At 36.5% G+C, this 16,079-nt stretch overlaps 2 protein-coding genes across 2 annotated transcripts in view; one reads left to right on the forward strand and one right to left on the reverse strand.

Annotated features, from left to right (window-relative positions):
* The first annotated feature begins 3,103 nt into the window (after positions 1 to 3,103).
* On the forward strand, positions 3,104 to 8,954 carry klhl40b (kelch-like family member 40b). The gene is made up of 6 exons (XM_073830437.1): positions 3,104 to 4,342; positions 5,759 to 5,919; positions 6,090 to 6,197; positions 6,283 to 6,468; positions 6,559 to 6,708; positions 8,501 to 8,954. The coding sequence occupies exons 1-6, from the start codon at positions 3,212 to 3,214 to the stop codon at positions 8,610 to 8,612; spliced, it is 1,848 nt and encodes a 615-aa protein (XP_073686538.1). The 5' UTR covers positions 3,104 to 3,211; the 3' UTR covers positions 8,613 to 8,954.
* A 4,397-nt stretch (positions 8,955 to 13,351) lies between these two features.
* zbtb47b (zinc finger and BTB domain containing 47b) overlaps positions 13,352 to 16,079 on the reverse strand; it is a 39,424-nt gene continuing 36,696 nt past the window's right edge. The window contains exon 7 of the mRNA XM_073830438.1: positions 13,352 to 15,928. Within this exon, the coding sequence (XP_073686539.1) occupies positions 15,525 to 15,928 (404 nt within the window). The 3' untranslated portion in view covers positions 13,352 to 15,524. The remainder of the gene's footprint in view (positions 15,929 to 16,079) is intronic.

Consider the following 16,079-nt stretch of genomic DNA (forward strand, 5'->3'; position numbering starts at 1 on the left):
ACATTTGGAGTACTATAGACTGCCAAAAGTTATAACAAATCAAGGAGAAGAGTGCAAAAACAACTGTCTGAGGGACAAAAGGCGTTTGTGGTTGGCCAAACTGAACCAGGATTTCTTCCAGGCCAAGAATCTTGACAACATTTGTTTGCTCTTATTATTTCTGGTCAGGTAGGTGAAATTGTAGGCTAATATCCCAAATAATACTGTTTGTACGTATCTTTACCACCTATTAACTTGAGTTTGTTTTGAGTTTGCTTACTTAGTCCTTCTCTATATGATTTTAGCAGCTTCCACACGTTTTTTTCCCCCATGGTTTAAACAGCATAAATGAGCAGAACAACGTATAAAGTTGGATTACTTCACTTTCAGAACAAAAATTTACAGATAAGGACGATTTTGAAGTTGAAGACGAAAACAAGGAGTTTTTCGACATACCCTACCTGGATTACACTATGGATGTGCATCGCAGAGATGAGACAAGACAAGCATTTGAGAATATATAAATTGTCAATTTGTTTCGAAAATAACCGATTGTTCTGCTAGATAAGACCCTTCTTCCTTAAAGCCATTTGAAGCTACATTTAAACTGCATTTTGGAACTTGGGGGCACCATTCATATCTATTATATGGAGAGAAGTCCTGAAATGTTTTCATCAAAAAACATAATTTATTTATGACTGAAGAAAGAAAGACATAAACGTTTTGGATGACAAGAGGGTGAGTACATTATCTGTAAATTTTTGTTCTGGAAGTGAACTACTCTTTTAGCCCTGTAATCCACGCTGTTTACTCCGATTATTGCCAATGCGCATCCGTGTAACTGACCAAATCGCGACGTAAATGCAAACCATCTATAATTTGGATTAAAAAAAGAACTTCAATTTTAGGGACATTAAGATGAGGTTACTTTACATTACTTTATCCTTTGTTTAAATCTTGATTTTAAACATTCTATAGTTAATTGAAAGTGAGTTCATTGAATTTATTACTTTTGATAAAAATAAACTGAGAACCCAGCATAAATATTCTTGTAGCTAAATATTCGCTTTAAACACCATTTGTGCAAGTGTTCTTGTGTTGGTATGTGTGGCCTAATATGTCAGGAAAAATTGGAGACACGTATTTATTTTTAAAAAATCCTTCTGAAACGACGTAATATGACGTCATAAGGAGCCTTTGAAGCGATCTGGGAAGAAGCGTTCTAAAAATGATTCTTGGTTAGTTCAGAGGTAAGGTTCAGCGGTATTGTACCTGTTCTCCTCGCGGCATTACCGAAACGTTTCTTTGTTTTAACTTCGTGGTACTTTACCTGCTGACCGGCAAACGTTTGCATCCAGCTTCACATACAGACCCTTTGCGGTATGTAAAAGCACGTATAGTAGCCAGGTATAGTTGGTATAGTTGCCCCCCTGCCGGGCTGTAGTGGTCTGTAGGTGTGCAGGGGGGGCCGTGTAGAGTCGTAAATGACCGGTGTGGTGTAGTGTGTTGTGTGTGGTGGGGGGTGTGACACAGCGATTGACAACAGGAGGGCGAGGTGGTTATTCTCTCTAACCAAATGAGATTTAATGGTTTATAGCAACCCCACCCGACCCCGTCCTTCATTAGTAATGGTTGTTAATCACTGTCAACACCTGCTATAAACCATATTTATCAGTAGTTAGAAATCAAATACATATTTAAAGTAAAGAGCGTAAATAAATTGCCAAAGAGATCAAAATACATTAAATGATATTCAGTTAAGTGCAATAAACTCAGACCTGAAACTGAATGATTCTTGTGTTGTTGTCTTGATTTAAAAACTTCAAATTCATGATTCAAGTCCGAAGACTTAAGTGCATGTTAACATAATATTATTTTATTTGGCCTTGGCAATGCAGCATTTGCATAGTTTTAAAAAATGACGGTAAACCACTTGGTATGCATTTTTTGCATTGGTTTGAACTAAAACAGCAAACACTGAACTAAAACAGCAAATGCATTTTCTGCCAGTAGGTAGCATTTAGTAAAACAGAGCTGTTTCCCTGGTAAGTATACAGAGGTAAGATTAATAGAAAATGCCATTGAAACATCATGAAGACAGTTGGTTTCCCTCAGAGATACATTCGTATAATTTAATCATACTTTAATTCATATAATTCGCTCAGTGCTGTCATGCTGTGCAAGAATCTTGCTATTGTTGTTGTATTTATGCTCAAATCGCGATAGTCAAGTTAGTTTTTAATGATGATTAAAATATTAAAACTGTAAAACTAATAGTTAAGAATGTTGTTTATCATCAAACTGTAACCGTTTTATCCCTGCTTGTAACTAGAGTGAGCTTGGCGATGACCGCTTACACATTTTTAGCTAACGTTTCTCCTTAACGGGGGTCCCGACACATGGGTTGGAAACCACTGACATAAAGTATATATAATGATATATAAATTGTTATCCTAGCTAGAAAACCCAGTTCAGCCAGGATATTAAAATATCAGCTCAACTCATAGACCTTGTGCATCAAACAAACAAGTTCGCAGCCATCTTTAGAATTGTTTTCGAACTTTCGTTTTCATGGTATCTTATATAAACTCAAAATTCTGACTTTGAGACTTTTTATCTCACAATTTTGACTTTTTTTCTCAGAATTGTGAGATAGAAACTCGCAAATACGAGTTATAAAGTCAAAATTGCGAGATATAAACTCACAATTCTAACTTTTTTCTTAGAATTGCATAATATAAAGCAAAAATTGCGAGATAAAAAGTAAAAATTCGGATTTCATTCAGTGGTGGACACGGGCTACCATAGTAGCTCTATAGCATCACAGTTGAAGAGTAATTACAAGATAAAAAACTGTAATGAAACATAATTTTTAATTATAATATAGTATATATAGTATAAAAATAATATGAGGGTGATTCACAGTCCCATAAACGTACTATGTAGTAGCCTGTGATCTCACCCAGAAGTGTGTCAGCTGTTGCACAGGTCAGGGGGTTGTGTTTCACATGTACAAGTATGGATTCCACATCTTTGTGAAGGACCTATAAATAGCCCCCAGTTGGATTTTGCTTGAAGTACTGGGACAGCTGATGCAGCCTGAAGTCCTGACAGCAAAGCGAAACTGACTCAGCCCTGCCTCTTCTTTTCAGCCAGTAACAGAAGTGTGGTACAGACACCACCGGACTAACCATTGACTTCATTGTGATTGTCAGGAATCTACACGATCAATATGGCTTTACCCATAGATCCCATGGAGGAGCCGCGGATGTACCAGCAAACCCTGCTCCAGGATGGTCTATACGATCTTCTGGAGAGTGATATGATGGTTGACTGTGTGTTGAAGATCAAAGACAAGGAGTTTCCCTGCCACCGGTTGGTCCTGGCTGCTTGCAGCTCATACTTCAGAGCTTTCTTCAAATCAGGTGTGGAGGAGAGTAAAAAGAAGGAGATTGTATTAGAGGATGTGGAGCCTGGAGTCATGGGGATGATCTTGAAGTACCTCTACACCTCAAACATCAATGTGACAGAGCAAAATGTACAAGACATCTTCGCTCTGGCCAACATGCTTCAGATCCCCTCGATTTTCACCGTATGTGTCTCGTTCCTGCAAAAGAGATTGAGTTTGAGCAACTGTTTGGCGATTTTTCGACTAGGCCTCATGTTGGATTGTCCTCGTCTCGCCATATCTGCGAGGAACTTCGCTTGTGAACGCTTTCAGTTAATTGCTCGGGATGAAGAATTCCTACAACTGACTCCAAGTGAACTGGCAGCCGTTATTGCATCGGATTCTTTGAATGTAGAAACAGAGCAAGAAGTTTTTGAAGCTTTGATCAAGTGGATTGGGCATGACCAAGAGAATAGGCTGGATCACCTACCAGGTCTTTTGGATTGCGTCAGGTTACGTCTGGTTCCTGAGGACTACTTCGCCAAAAATGTGGAGAAACACGAATGGTTGAGTTCGAACCCAGAGATCACCAAGAAACTGCAATTGGTCAAAGATGCCCATGCTGGGAAGCTTCCTGAAGTCAAGAAGACCAACAGCAAAAAGAGCACTGATGAGGAAGGAGAGAAGAAGGGAGATGAAGAGGAGGAAGAAGAGCAGGAGGAGCTACTTCCAGGAATCTTGAATGACAATCTGCGGTTTGGGATGTTCCTGAGAGAATTGATTTTCTTGATCAATGGCACTGCGTCTGTGGCTTATGACCCAACAGGAAATGATTGTTTTGTGGCGTCACTCTCCACCCAAATTCCTAAAAACCACTGCAGTCTGGTTACAAAGGAAAATCAGATATTTGTGGCAGGTGGACTCTTTTTTGATGAGCAGAGCAAAGACGAACAGATATATTCATACTTTTTGCAGGTAAAAGACTACTTTCATTCATTTACTGCTTTCATACAGTCTAGTTTTCATTCAGTCAAAAGTTTACATACACCTTGCAGAATGTGCAAAATGTTAATTATTTTACCAAAATATAGGGTTCAAACGAAATGCATGTTATTTTTTTTTAGTACTGACCTGAATAAGATTATAATTGCTGAATTTCAAAAATGACCCAGTTCAAAAGTTTACATACACTCGATTCTTAATGTTAGCTAAATGATCCACAGCTTCTTTTTTTTTTTTTATTGTATAGTGATAGTCCTTTATTTGTCCTGAATAGTTAAACTGCCTGCTGTTCTTCAGAAAATCCTTTAGGTCCCACAAATTCTTTGTTTTTTTCAGCATTTTTGTGAATTTGAACCCTTTCCAACAATTACTGCATGTTTTTAAGATCCATCTTTTCACACTTGGGATGACCGAGGGACTCATATGCAACTATTACAGAAGGTTCAAACACTCACTGATGCTTCAGAAAGAAATCACAATGCATTAAGAGCCAGGGGCGAAAACATTTGAACAGAATGAAGATGTGTACATTTTTCTTATTTTGCCAAAATATCATGTTTTTTTCATTTAGTATTGCCCTTCAGAAGATACTTACATGTTTCCAAGAAGACAAAATAATTAAAATTCACCCTGGTCTTCAAATTGCAAAAGTTTTCACCCCCCGCTCTTAATGCATCGTGAAGTGTGAAAAGAAGGATCTCAAAATCATACACCAATTGTTGGAAAGATATATAATATAAATTTTAAGCAGCTTATCACACAAAAATACCCTATTTCTAGAATACTAGTAATTGGTTCTTCATATATCCTAACAGGAACCATGCCCTAACATTAATAGGATAGTTCACCCAAAAATGAAAATTCTGTCATTAATTACTCACCCTCTTGTGAGACCTTTGTTCATCTTTGGAAAACAAATTAGTTTATTCTTAATGAAATCTGAGCCTTCTGACCTTTTCATATTCTTGTAGCTTCATAAAATTAAAGTTGAAGCACTGATGTCACATAGACTATTTTATTGATGTCTTTACTACCTTTCTAGGCCTTGAACGTGGTAGTACAGCTGCTGTCTATGCAGGGTCAGAAAGCTATGATTTCATCCAAAATATCTTAATTTGTGTTCTAAAGATGTAAAAAAGGTTTTACATGTTTGGAACAACATATGGGTGAGGAATTAATAACAGAATTTAATTTGTTTTGGGTGAACTATCCCTTTAAAGGACTGTTCTGTGTTTACTGGGGATGACTTTAAAGCTAACAGACATGCACTAAACAAACAACAACAAAACTCAAATTTAGATTTCATCGGATCTTTAAATTATTAGAAAATGCTCAAGTAGACTGTCCCATATTACACAGTGGATGATATATTGTCATTATGTTTGACAGTTTGATCCTGCAACATCAGACTGGATGGGCATGCCTCCCATTCCCTCTCCTCGCTTCCTGTTTGGCATGGGCGAGGCAGAAAACTTCATCTTTGTTATTGGAGGGAAAGAAATGAAGGAAGGAGAACACGTTCTAGACACAGTCATGGTTTACGACAGACAGTAAGTATGCTTTACCAATGCAGCTTTACATTTGTCGTTTTTTGTTTGCTGAATTCCTTAAAGATACACTGTAAAACTAAATTATTTATTCTTTTGTGTAATAATGTGTAATTTGTTAAATTTACTAGCAATTTCTTGATTAGTAAAAACTGTTTCTGCTTTTTTTTAAGGTATCTTAAATGGGCTGAGTCAGATCCTCTTCCCTACTCAGTATATGGCCATGGAATAGTGTCCCATAATGAAACAATCTATGTAATTGGAGGAAAGGGAGAGAACAAGTGCGTTTATATGCATTCAATATTATAGCTACTAGTACGGCTGCCACTGTCTCTCAATTTAAACACACTTTGTCTTATTTTGCAGAGAGTGCTTGAATAGAGTGTGTGCGTATGACACTAAAAAGTGTCAGTGGAAGGATCTGGCTCCGTTAAATACTGCACGCTCGCTCTTTGGTGTCACAATTCACAAAAACAAGATCTATGTGGCAGCTGGTGTGACTGACTCTGGCCTTACAGGCGGTGCTGAGGTCTACGACATCAAAACCAACAAGTAAGTGTGGCCACATAAAATATATGCACTCTTATTATCATAATCTTACAATCTTAACTAATATTTACCTCAACACTGTCTATTTTTCAGGTGGTCAGAGTTTGTAGAGTTTCCCCAGGAACGTAGTTCGCTTAGCCTGGTCACTGTGGGTGGCGTCCTCTACGCTGTGGGTGGATTTGCCATGTTCCCCAAAGAGGACAGCGACGATCTAATGCCACAGGAGATGAATGACATCTGGAGGTGAGGCACCCATTGACTACTACAATCAGGAATAAAAATTTCCTGATGATTTACTCACCCCCATGTCATCCGAGATGTTCATGTCATTCTTTCTTCAGTCGATTTTTGAGGAAAACATTCCAGGCCTTTTCTTCATTTAGTGGACTTCAATGGTTTGAAGGTCCAAATTGCAGTTTCAAAGGGCTCTACACGATCCCTGCCAAGGAATAAGGGTCTTATCTAGCAAAACAATCGTTTATTTTGTGAAAAAACCACAACTAACCACAAATGCTCATCTTGCACTAGCTCGACTTACACGCATTACATAATCACGTTAGGCTAAAGTACCCAACCCAGTGTTTACAAAGTGAACGTGCAAAGAAAGTCAAATGCCCTTTACAAAAAAGGTAAAACAATGATGTCAGGTGATTCTGAAGTTGAAGGAGAAAATGAGATTGAGTTTTTCGCCATACCCTAAACCTTTTTGAACTGGAGTACAAAGACGAAGAACTAACCATGTGTGACCTTTCCAACATGATTACGTCATGCGTGAAGTCATAGACGCGCATCGCAGAGCTTGTGCAAGACAAGCATTTGTAGTTACAAAGTATACACATTTTTTTTATTTTTTAGACCATAACCAATAATTTCTCTAGATAAGACCCTTAGTCCTCGGATGGAATTGCGTAGAGCACAATTAAGAAGAAAACACAATGCATTAAGAGCCGGGGGTGAAAACTTTTAGAATTTGAAGATCAGGGTAAATTGAACTTATTTTTTTGTCTTCTGGGAAACATGTAAGTATCTTCTGTAGCTTCTAAAGGGCAGTACTAAATGAAAAAACATGATATTTAGGCAAAATAAGAATAAATGTACACATCTTCATTCTGTTCAAAAGTTTTCACCCCCTGGCTCTTAAAAGGAATAGTTCACTTTTAGAATTTTTTTTTTTACAGATAATGTACTCACCCCCTTGTCATCCAAGATGTTCATGACTTTCTTTCTTCAGTCGTAAGGAAATTATGTTTATTGAGGAAAACATTTCAGGATTTCTCTCCATATAATGGACTTCTGTGGTGCCCCCGAGTTTGAACTTTCAAAATGCAGCTTCAAATGACTCTAAACAATCACAGCCAAGGGAAGAAGGAACTTCTCGCTCGTCTAGCAAAACGATTGGTTATTTTCTAAAATTTTTTTTTTTACAATTTATATACCTTTTAACCTCAAATGCTCGTGTTGTCTAGCTCTGTGTGTACTCTGTGTAGAGATTAAAAATATATATAAATTGTAAACGTTTTTATAAAATAACCGATTGTTTTGCTAGGTAAGACCCTTCTTCTTTGGCTGGGATCATTTAGAGCCCTTTAAAGCTGCATTTAAACTGCATTTTGGAAGTTCAAACTCGGGGGCACCATAGAAGTCCATTATATGGAGAGAAATCCTGAAAAAACATAATTTCTTTACGACTAAAGAAAGAAAGACATGAACATCTTGGATGACAAGGGGGTGAGTATCTGCAAATTTTTGTTCTTAAAGTGAACTACTCCTTTAATGCATCGTTGTTCCTTCTGAAGCATCAGTGAGCATTTGAACCTTTTGTAATAGTTGCATGAGTTCCTCAGTGCGAAAAGATGGATCTCAAAATTATGCAGTCATTGTTGGAAAGGGTTCAAATACACAAAAATGCTGAAAATGTTATATGATTCCTCTTATTTTGTTAAAATAATTATCATTTTGCAGATTCTGCAAGGTGTATGTAAACTTTTGACATCAACTGTATGTTCACATAAAACAAAAACATGTTTGTTCACAGGTATGATGAGGGCGAGAGGAAATGGAACGGCATACTAAGGGAAATACAATATGCATCTGGTGCAACAGTTCTGGGAGTTCGTCTTAACACTCTTCGACTCACTAAAATGTGAGACTACACCGTTGTTGTCAAATGATTCAGTGTACCAAAATGGAAAGAAGGTACAAACTCACGTATGCTGATTATAGTGTGGGACAAAGTGAAACCAAGTCTGAACCAGCATGAAACATTAGAGGACAAAACATCTGTTTGCAAACTCATTCCATGGAAGTGAATTTGATATTCAACATTCAACTTTCTCTTTTGGAACAGAGAGAACAAGCACAGATATTGTCAAAACAATGCTGTTTCTGAACAATTTTATTATGCATTTATTATAGCTTTTTGTTATGTTGTGTACTTTTTTAAATTTGTTGTTAAAGTGACATTTGTGAGTAAAAACAAACACAAAAATGCTTGGGGTGATGTTTCATTTAGTTCACTATTGAAATTTGCATTTTATTTTGTTTTATTACAGACAATAAATACTACCCGGTACAATAAATGACATAAAATACAGCCTCATTTTATTAGCACCGCTAGACTCTAGTCCTTGTATTGTTTAGTATTCTGCTGACAGGACTGGCATGACTGCCAACTGCATGTACACAAAGTTAAATAAGACATACTAGTTTATAGAATTATAGAAAACGTAGGAACAGTCACACTCATGATTGGTTTAATACATTGAAAGTATGGGTAAGTTCGAGTATTACATGTTAGGTACTAGTTAAGTGAAAATATTTCTTGAATTTGGTTTCAAAATAACTGCACGGTGAGTGGTTTCTTAAAAAAAATTAAACAGACGATAAGAAAAACTACCCAAAGTCTGAAGTGCAAATCATCTTTTGCTATCGCTTATTATTTATTACAAAGGATAGCACACACCAGAACTAAAATAACAGACAAATCCTTCGTAATATAAATCTTGCTTTCATTCCAAGACCACTTAAATATACACATTTAAAAAGTAAAAAAACAAGAAGGCCACAAACATCCCAAATCTTTCTGAATAAGCAGCAAACTAGAAATACACGCTATGCAAAATACACAAAAAAAATGTAAAGACTTCCAACTTTTTCTCTCCCTCACAAATTCTGCACGAAATCATTTAGCTCTTCAATGGCCTTTTACATCACACTACAATATCTCCAGAGATGGAGGTTTATTCACCTCTGTGCAAGTTCACTTCACATAAAATAGAATAAGACTTTAGTTTAACGAAGAAAGGAAAATTAAGATGGGCGTAACAAAAAGCATTCAGCAGTATCCTTGTACCACAATTTTAATATTCAAATAAAGTGCAGACAAAAATATTAAGTAAAAAGGGAATTCGGTTGGCATTCAAATCATGATAAGACCATAATACAAGTGCTATGTGCATCTTAGAAAGCTTTCAGGGGGAGTTTATAATATTTAAATAAAGAAAATTAGATGAAACGTGTTTAAATATATTAACAGGGGTTTAAAAAACAAGCTTCCTCAAGTCTTTGAGGACACTTTTGGGTGCAATATGACACTGAAAAACATGTAAGGAACACAAACTGTACTCAATCCGTGGCAAAACCAGGCCAATTGAACAATCATCATCTGGCTTGACATTATTGCAGAATTTCTACCAAATTTTCTAAAAAATGTCCTCCTGGTGAACGTCAATCATGCCACCGTAATTTCAATCTACACATTCATGATCATGGCAACTCTATTTCATAACTTAAGGCAGATTTGTTATAGTGCCTTCACGATAAGCTGGTTATGTCCGACAAACTGAAATTCAGTTACAGAGATAATCATTATGTCAATTTCTCTAGCTCTAATTTTTAACAAAAGTACTGTACTGTGTTACAAGAGACACCTAGCATGTTATGTCTGTTCAGTTTTCAGCTGTTCAGCTTTTTAATATTGATTCTAGCAACTTATAACTTCTACATTATCATTTCAACCTTAAAGGGATACCTTAGCCAAAAATAAAAATGCCCTCATCATTTACTTATGTAGCTGATTGAGCATTCCGCTATTAATTATGGAAGCCAATTTGATTTTTTTTAATAAAAAAAAAAAGTTATTGCTTTTTAATCTCACAATTCAGACTGTGGCTCTCAGACGTGCGAGATATAAACTCAATTATGACTTTTTCCTCACAAGTAAAAATAAAATAGGTAATTGCTATCAGTGTTGGGGATAACGCATTACAAATAATGCGAGTAATCCGAGTAATCGGATTACTTTTGTCAAGATACTAATAAAGTAACATTACTTTTTAATTTACAATAAAATATCTGAGTTACTTACTTAAAGGTTGTATCAGCGATTTCTAGCCTAAAACATAAAGTGTCAATTTCAGCTGACCTTTCTTCACGATCCGATCGCTGCCTGCCCCATAAATTGTCTGTGAAAAAAACGCGTCTCTCTGGTCAGCCTAGGGTCCGAGATATGCCAAAAAAAACAATCGGCACTACCAAACTTTCCACAGATAAACAAACAGTGTTCCAACTAATCAGCGTCAGGGGTTTGGTGTTGTGGACTTTCGCTCCGCCTCCCTCACATCCTAGCACCAGTAGGAAAGTCCACAACACCAAACCCCTGACGCTGATTGGTTGGAACACTGTTTGTTTATCTGTGGAAAGGTTGGTAGCACCGATTGTTTTTTTGGCATATCTCGGACCCTAGGCTGACCAGAGAGACGCGTTTTTTTCACAGACAATTTATGGGGCAGGCAGCGAGCGGATCATGAAGAAAGGTCAGCTGAAATTTACACTTTATGTTTTAGGCTAGAAATCGCTGATACAACCTTTAAATAAGTAATGCTAGTTACTTTTTTTCCCCATTTATTGAATGAAAGCTCTCCTGTCTCCATTTTGAGAGAAATCGGGAATAAGGTGTTACTTTAGCACTAGAATAATAATTCAGTATGTTAAATAATACAAATATAATTTAATGTACCTTCAATGATCCAATTCAACCATACTAATAAGCAGAAATTACTCAAGGCTTGTTCTCCTTTTTTTACTGCTGAAAAGTGCTGAACTTGTACTATACAGTTGTGAATTTACTTTGCTTTCAGCCTTTGGCTTTTAGTGTGAAAGGGCTTTTACATTTGCCAAAAATATAACTTTTTATATTTAAAACAAACAAGCACGCCCTGCCCAAATTGTAAAAAATGACGCAAAAGTAACGTAACGCATTACTTTTCATTAAAAGTAACATAATTAGTTACTTTTTAGTGAGTAACGCAATATTATAATCCATTACTTTTAAAAGTAACTTTTCCCAACAAGAATTGCTATTATTTTTTTATTTTTTATTCCATGGTGCCAACGCTTTTCCATAATTACTCGCACCGTCTGTGAAGAAATAAAGTAATACATTTCAAACGATAAGAGGATAAGTAAATGGTAACGGAATTTACATTTTCATGGTAAGATATCCCTTTAACTGACTATTCTGCTGGTACTTTCAAAAACTATTAAAGAAACACATACCATTTAAAAACACTTGCTATTACTTGCATTAAGCTGAGTTTTCTTAAAGGGAACCCCGGGTATTAAAACTTGTATGGGTTAGTATAACGTAAATGATATCTCTTACTGAAATATGTAGTAGAAAATCCATTAAAAAGATTTACGATATTTAAAAAATCGACATCGTTTTATACATGTTTTGAACTGTGGGGGCGCCATTATTTCAATGATGTCATATGGTTGCACTCTGTGAGCTACTGAAGCTACCTATTGGTATTTTTACCGCTACACAACTTGGAAAATAAACTATTGATGTGATGACCACAGGATATGAGCGATGGATATAGGTTGAAACCACACTGTAAAAAGTTTTCAACAGATTCAACTTAAAATTTTAAGGCAGCTGCTGAACTTAGGTTTTTAAGTTAATCATCTTAAAACTACAAGTCATTTTAACTTATTAAAAATGAGTTGATGTAACTTAACAAGGCAGCTGCTAAACTTTTTTAACGTTTTTAAGTTGAAACTGGTGAAAACTTTTTACAGTGCAAATGCCGTACCATCAATCAAGGGTCTATGCGCCTCTGGATATGGAGTGAAATCCGCACTGAAAAACTCCTTTAGTGGCTGCGGCGTCATGGCAAGCATTGCATGTTTACATCCTGTTAGGTTGGCATCTAGCGTTTCTTGTCTCTGCCGTTTGTAAGCTCTTTCAGTAGCTGTGGTCTACTAAAAGCCTCAAAGGCATTAGGTCTGAAGTGGAGAGAACAAAGACGCAGGTCTTTAGGAAGTTTTATTCGTCCACAGGCATCTTTCTCCTCTTTTTATCACTAGGAAAGCAGTGAAGACTTACATTGTTTCTCTTGTTGCCCTGCGACTGAAAATTACACCCAAAAGTCGCAAAATACGGCACTGTATCAGTATTTTATTTTTTCTGAGTTGTGTTGTGGTAAAAATAGCAAAAGGTAGCACCATTATCTCACTGACTGCAACCATTTGACTAAATCTAAATAATTTGCATCCCCATAGTCCAAAATATGTATAAAACTATGTGAATTTTTTAAATAGCCTAATTTTTTTTGTATATTTTATGCTATATTAAGCCATACAAGTATTAATACCTGGGGTTTCCTTTAACCCAGGAAGATGATTGATCTAAGGTGAACAAAGTAAGGTAAGATTTAAGTTAGAGGTAAGAACAAATTTAGAGCTTATTCCTCATATATAAGCTTATTTGTATCTTGCAATTTCTTTCATGAGTGCTGACCTCCACATCTCATCACATTCAGTTGACTCTATAAAGGCTGTAAACAAAGAAAAGTGATTAAACAAAAACTGACAGGAAACAGAATTTATTTACAGACTATGTATATTTATATATATCATATATGTTTGTGTGTGTATGTATATATATATTTATATATATATATTTAATATATATATATTGGATAATACCTATTATAGCTACAACATTTGACTGCTGCTAGAGCTGTTAGAGTGTTTTCTTGAACTATATTTTGTCTATATAAATTCTCTCTGACATTGGGTAAGGAATTGTTTTGTTTTTGTTTTTTTTGTACAAATTTTCTATAAACTCTTCAGATTCTATGTGGCCTCTTGACTGCGCCATCTTACAGTGTACACAAGTCCCAGAAAGCCAGTCTAATAGTTTGCTACATAATTACATTTTTAGGGTGCAAAATAAAAAATAAAAAAAAATTCCGGCTGTCTGTCATTCAAAACCATCATAAAATAGTGAAAGCATTAATGATGACTGATAAATCAATGTACAAAATAGCTGATAAACCTGCTTGATGTACCATAAAGCATTTCAGACATTCAACACAAAACTACTTTTGAACCAAACACACCCTGGTGTTCATCCAGATTTGATATTGCCTCCGTGCAAATAAAACACACTCCTTTTCACACTCATTTCTTCACAAGTGGTTTAGGCGTTTCAGATTTTGCCATTACACATATGGCCAACACTGAGAGTAAAGTGCTCTGGAAGTTTAAAAAAAAAATGTTGAGAAAAAAGAAAGAAAAAAAGTTAAATATCCTTCTTTGGGATTTTTTTAAATAATAAAAAGTTTCTTAAAGAAATAGTTCACCCAAAAATGAAAATTTGCTGAAAATGTACTCAGCTTCAAAACACCCAGGATGTAGAGTTTGTTTATACATCGAAATGATTACATCACATGCTCACTGAATGGGTGCTCTCAGAATTAGACTGAATGAGAATGGGTGCCGTCTGAATCAGCAGAGAAATATGCAGAGATCAAGTGAAAAAAAGTCCAAAACTATGTTTTTTTCTGTTTGCTTCAGCTTTTTTTATGTGAGAGGGGAACAGGAGATGGACTTTTCCACTGAAGGAAGCGTCATTATGGATTATGGACTGGTATTTTGCCCAGAAGTGACAATTTAAAGATAAAAAACATAATGATGGAATTGTTTCTTAGAAATACACATTTTTTCACTTCACAAGGCATTAATTGATGTACTGGAGAGGTTTGGATCACTTGTGGATTATTGTGATGTTTTTATCAGGTGTTTGGATTCTTGATCTGACGGCACCCATTCACTGCAAAGGATCCTTTGGTGAGCAAATGATGCAATGGTAAATTTCTGCAAATCTGTTCTGATAATTAAACTAAATCATCTCCTACTAGAAGAAATTTTCAGCATATTTTAATTTTGGGTGAACTGTTCCAACTGTTCCAGTATCAAACATCAATTATTCTCAAATGCCTTTGCTACATATAACCTTTGACACAATCCATCTGTCTCTTCTGTGCCCTGCACAGATGCTTCAAAAAACAAACCTCAGCAAATACGCAGAGGAGCCCATGTGATAAAACTTGAAACTTTCAGGATACGAAAAAGACAGGACGATATAAACACATCTACGATTAAAAATAAGGTGCTGGAGTGATTATACATTTCATATTCAGTAATAACATATAAGCTAACAGGATTTGGTTACTGCAATACATCTGGATTTGGTTATGGCAGGGGGGCACAGCTGCTACATGTTTATTGGCTGAAGAGCTGTTCTGAAACTTCACACGAATGCTTGTGACCCACAGCGCCCTCTGCTGTGAGTTCAGTACGTATATATATTGCGTACAGTAGCTAATGGGAACGACAAAGCGTAACGTCTATGGCAAGAGCATGTGAAAAGCGGAAATGCGATGCTAAATGCTAATCCTGTAGCTCACAAAAACGCATTAAAAGACAACAAAAATAATGAGAACACTTGTTTTCGTTCTGTAATACGAGAAGCTTATTTGAACAGTATATAAAATATCTCTATGAGAATAAGATAAGTGAAAATTTGCACAGTTTAAAAGGAATATTCAGTGTCACACACTGTTCAAACACCGCTGGAGGTCTTAGACCTCACTCTGGATGTTTGGAAACCCCTATGAGAGTGATTCACATTAGATGTGAATCAAAAAAGCTCATGGGAGCTACTGCAAGCTTTGGGTTTCAGACAAGGGACTTCAACCCTATATTCAAAACTAGTTGTTACTGGAGTTAACCCTTTCAGTGGAAAAGAGGGCCGGGGGAGATGGAAGACCTACGATAGAGTGAACGAAGGGTAGTGAGAGCGACTTGACCTGGTGGAGACTGGACGCCTCACTGGGAGGGGTCATGGGGTGGCTGGGTAACTGACTTGCCGGTGAGTTCATATCAGTTGACGTAGGGTTCAGGGCCACAAGGTTGGTGGTATCAGATACCATGGGGTTCGTGACCTGGAAGCACTTCTCCTTGTGGGCTTTGAGCATGTTGGAGAAGCGGAAACGTTGTCCGCAGACGTCACAGGGGTACGGCTTCTCGCCGGTGTGAGTGCGGCGGTGCCGTTTCATGTTGGGCCGGCTTGTGAAGCTCTTTCCACAGATCTCACAGATATATGGTTTCTCTCCTGAAACAGACAAACAGATGGAAGAACTTGGATTGAAAATATATTATTTTTATTAAACATTTTTAAAGGGATAGTTCAGCCAAAAAAATTAAATTCTGTCATTAATTACTCACCCTCATGTTGTTCCAAACCTGTAAGAATCTTTGTTCAT

The sequence above is a fragment of the Garra rufa genome, chromosome 24, assembly GCF_049309525.1.
Source record: "Garra rufa chromosome 24, GarRuf1.0, whole genome shotgun sequence".
NCBI classification, from domain to species: Eukaryota; Metazoa; Chordata; class Actinopteri; order Cypriniformes; family Cyprinidae; genus Garra; species Garra rufa.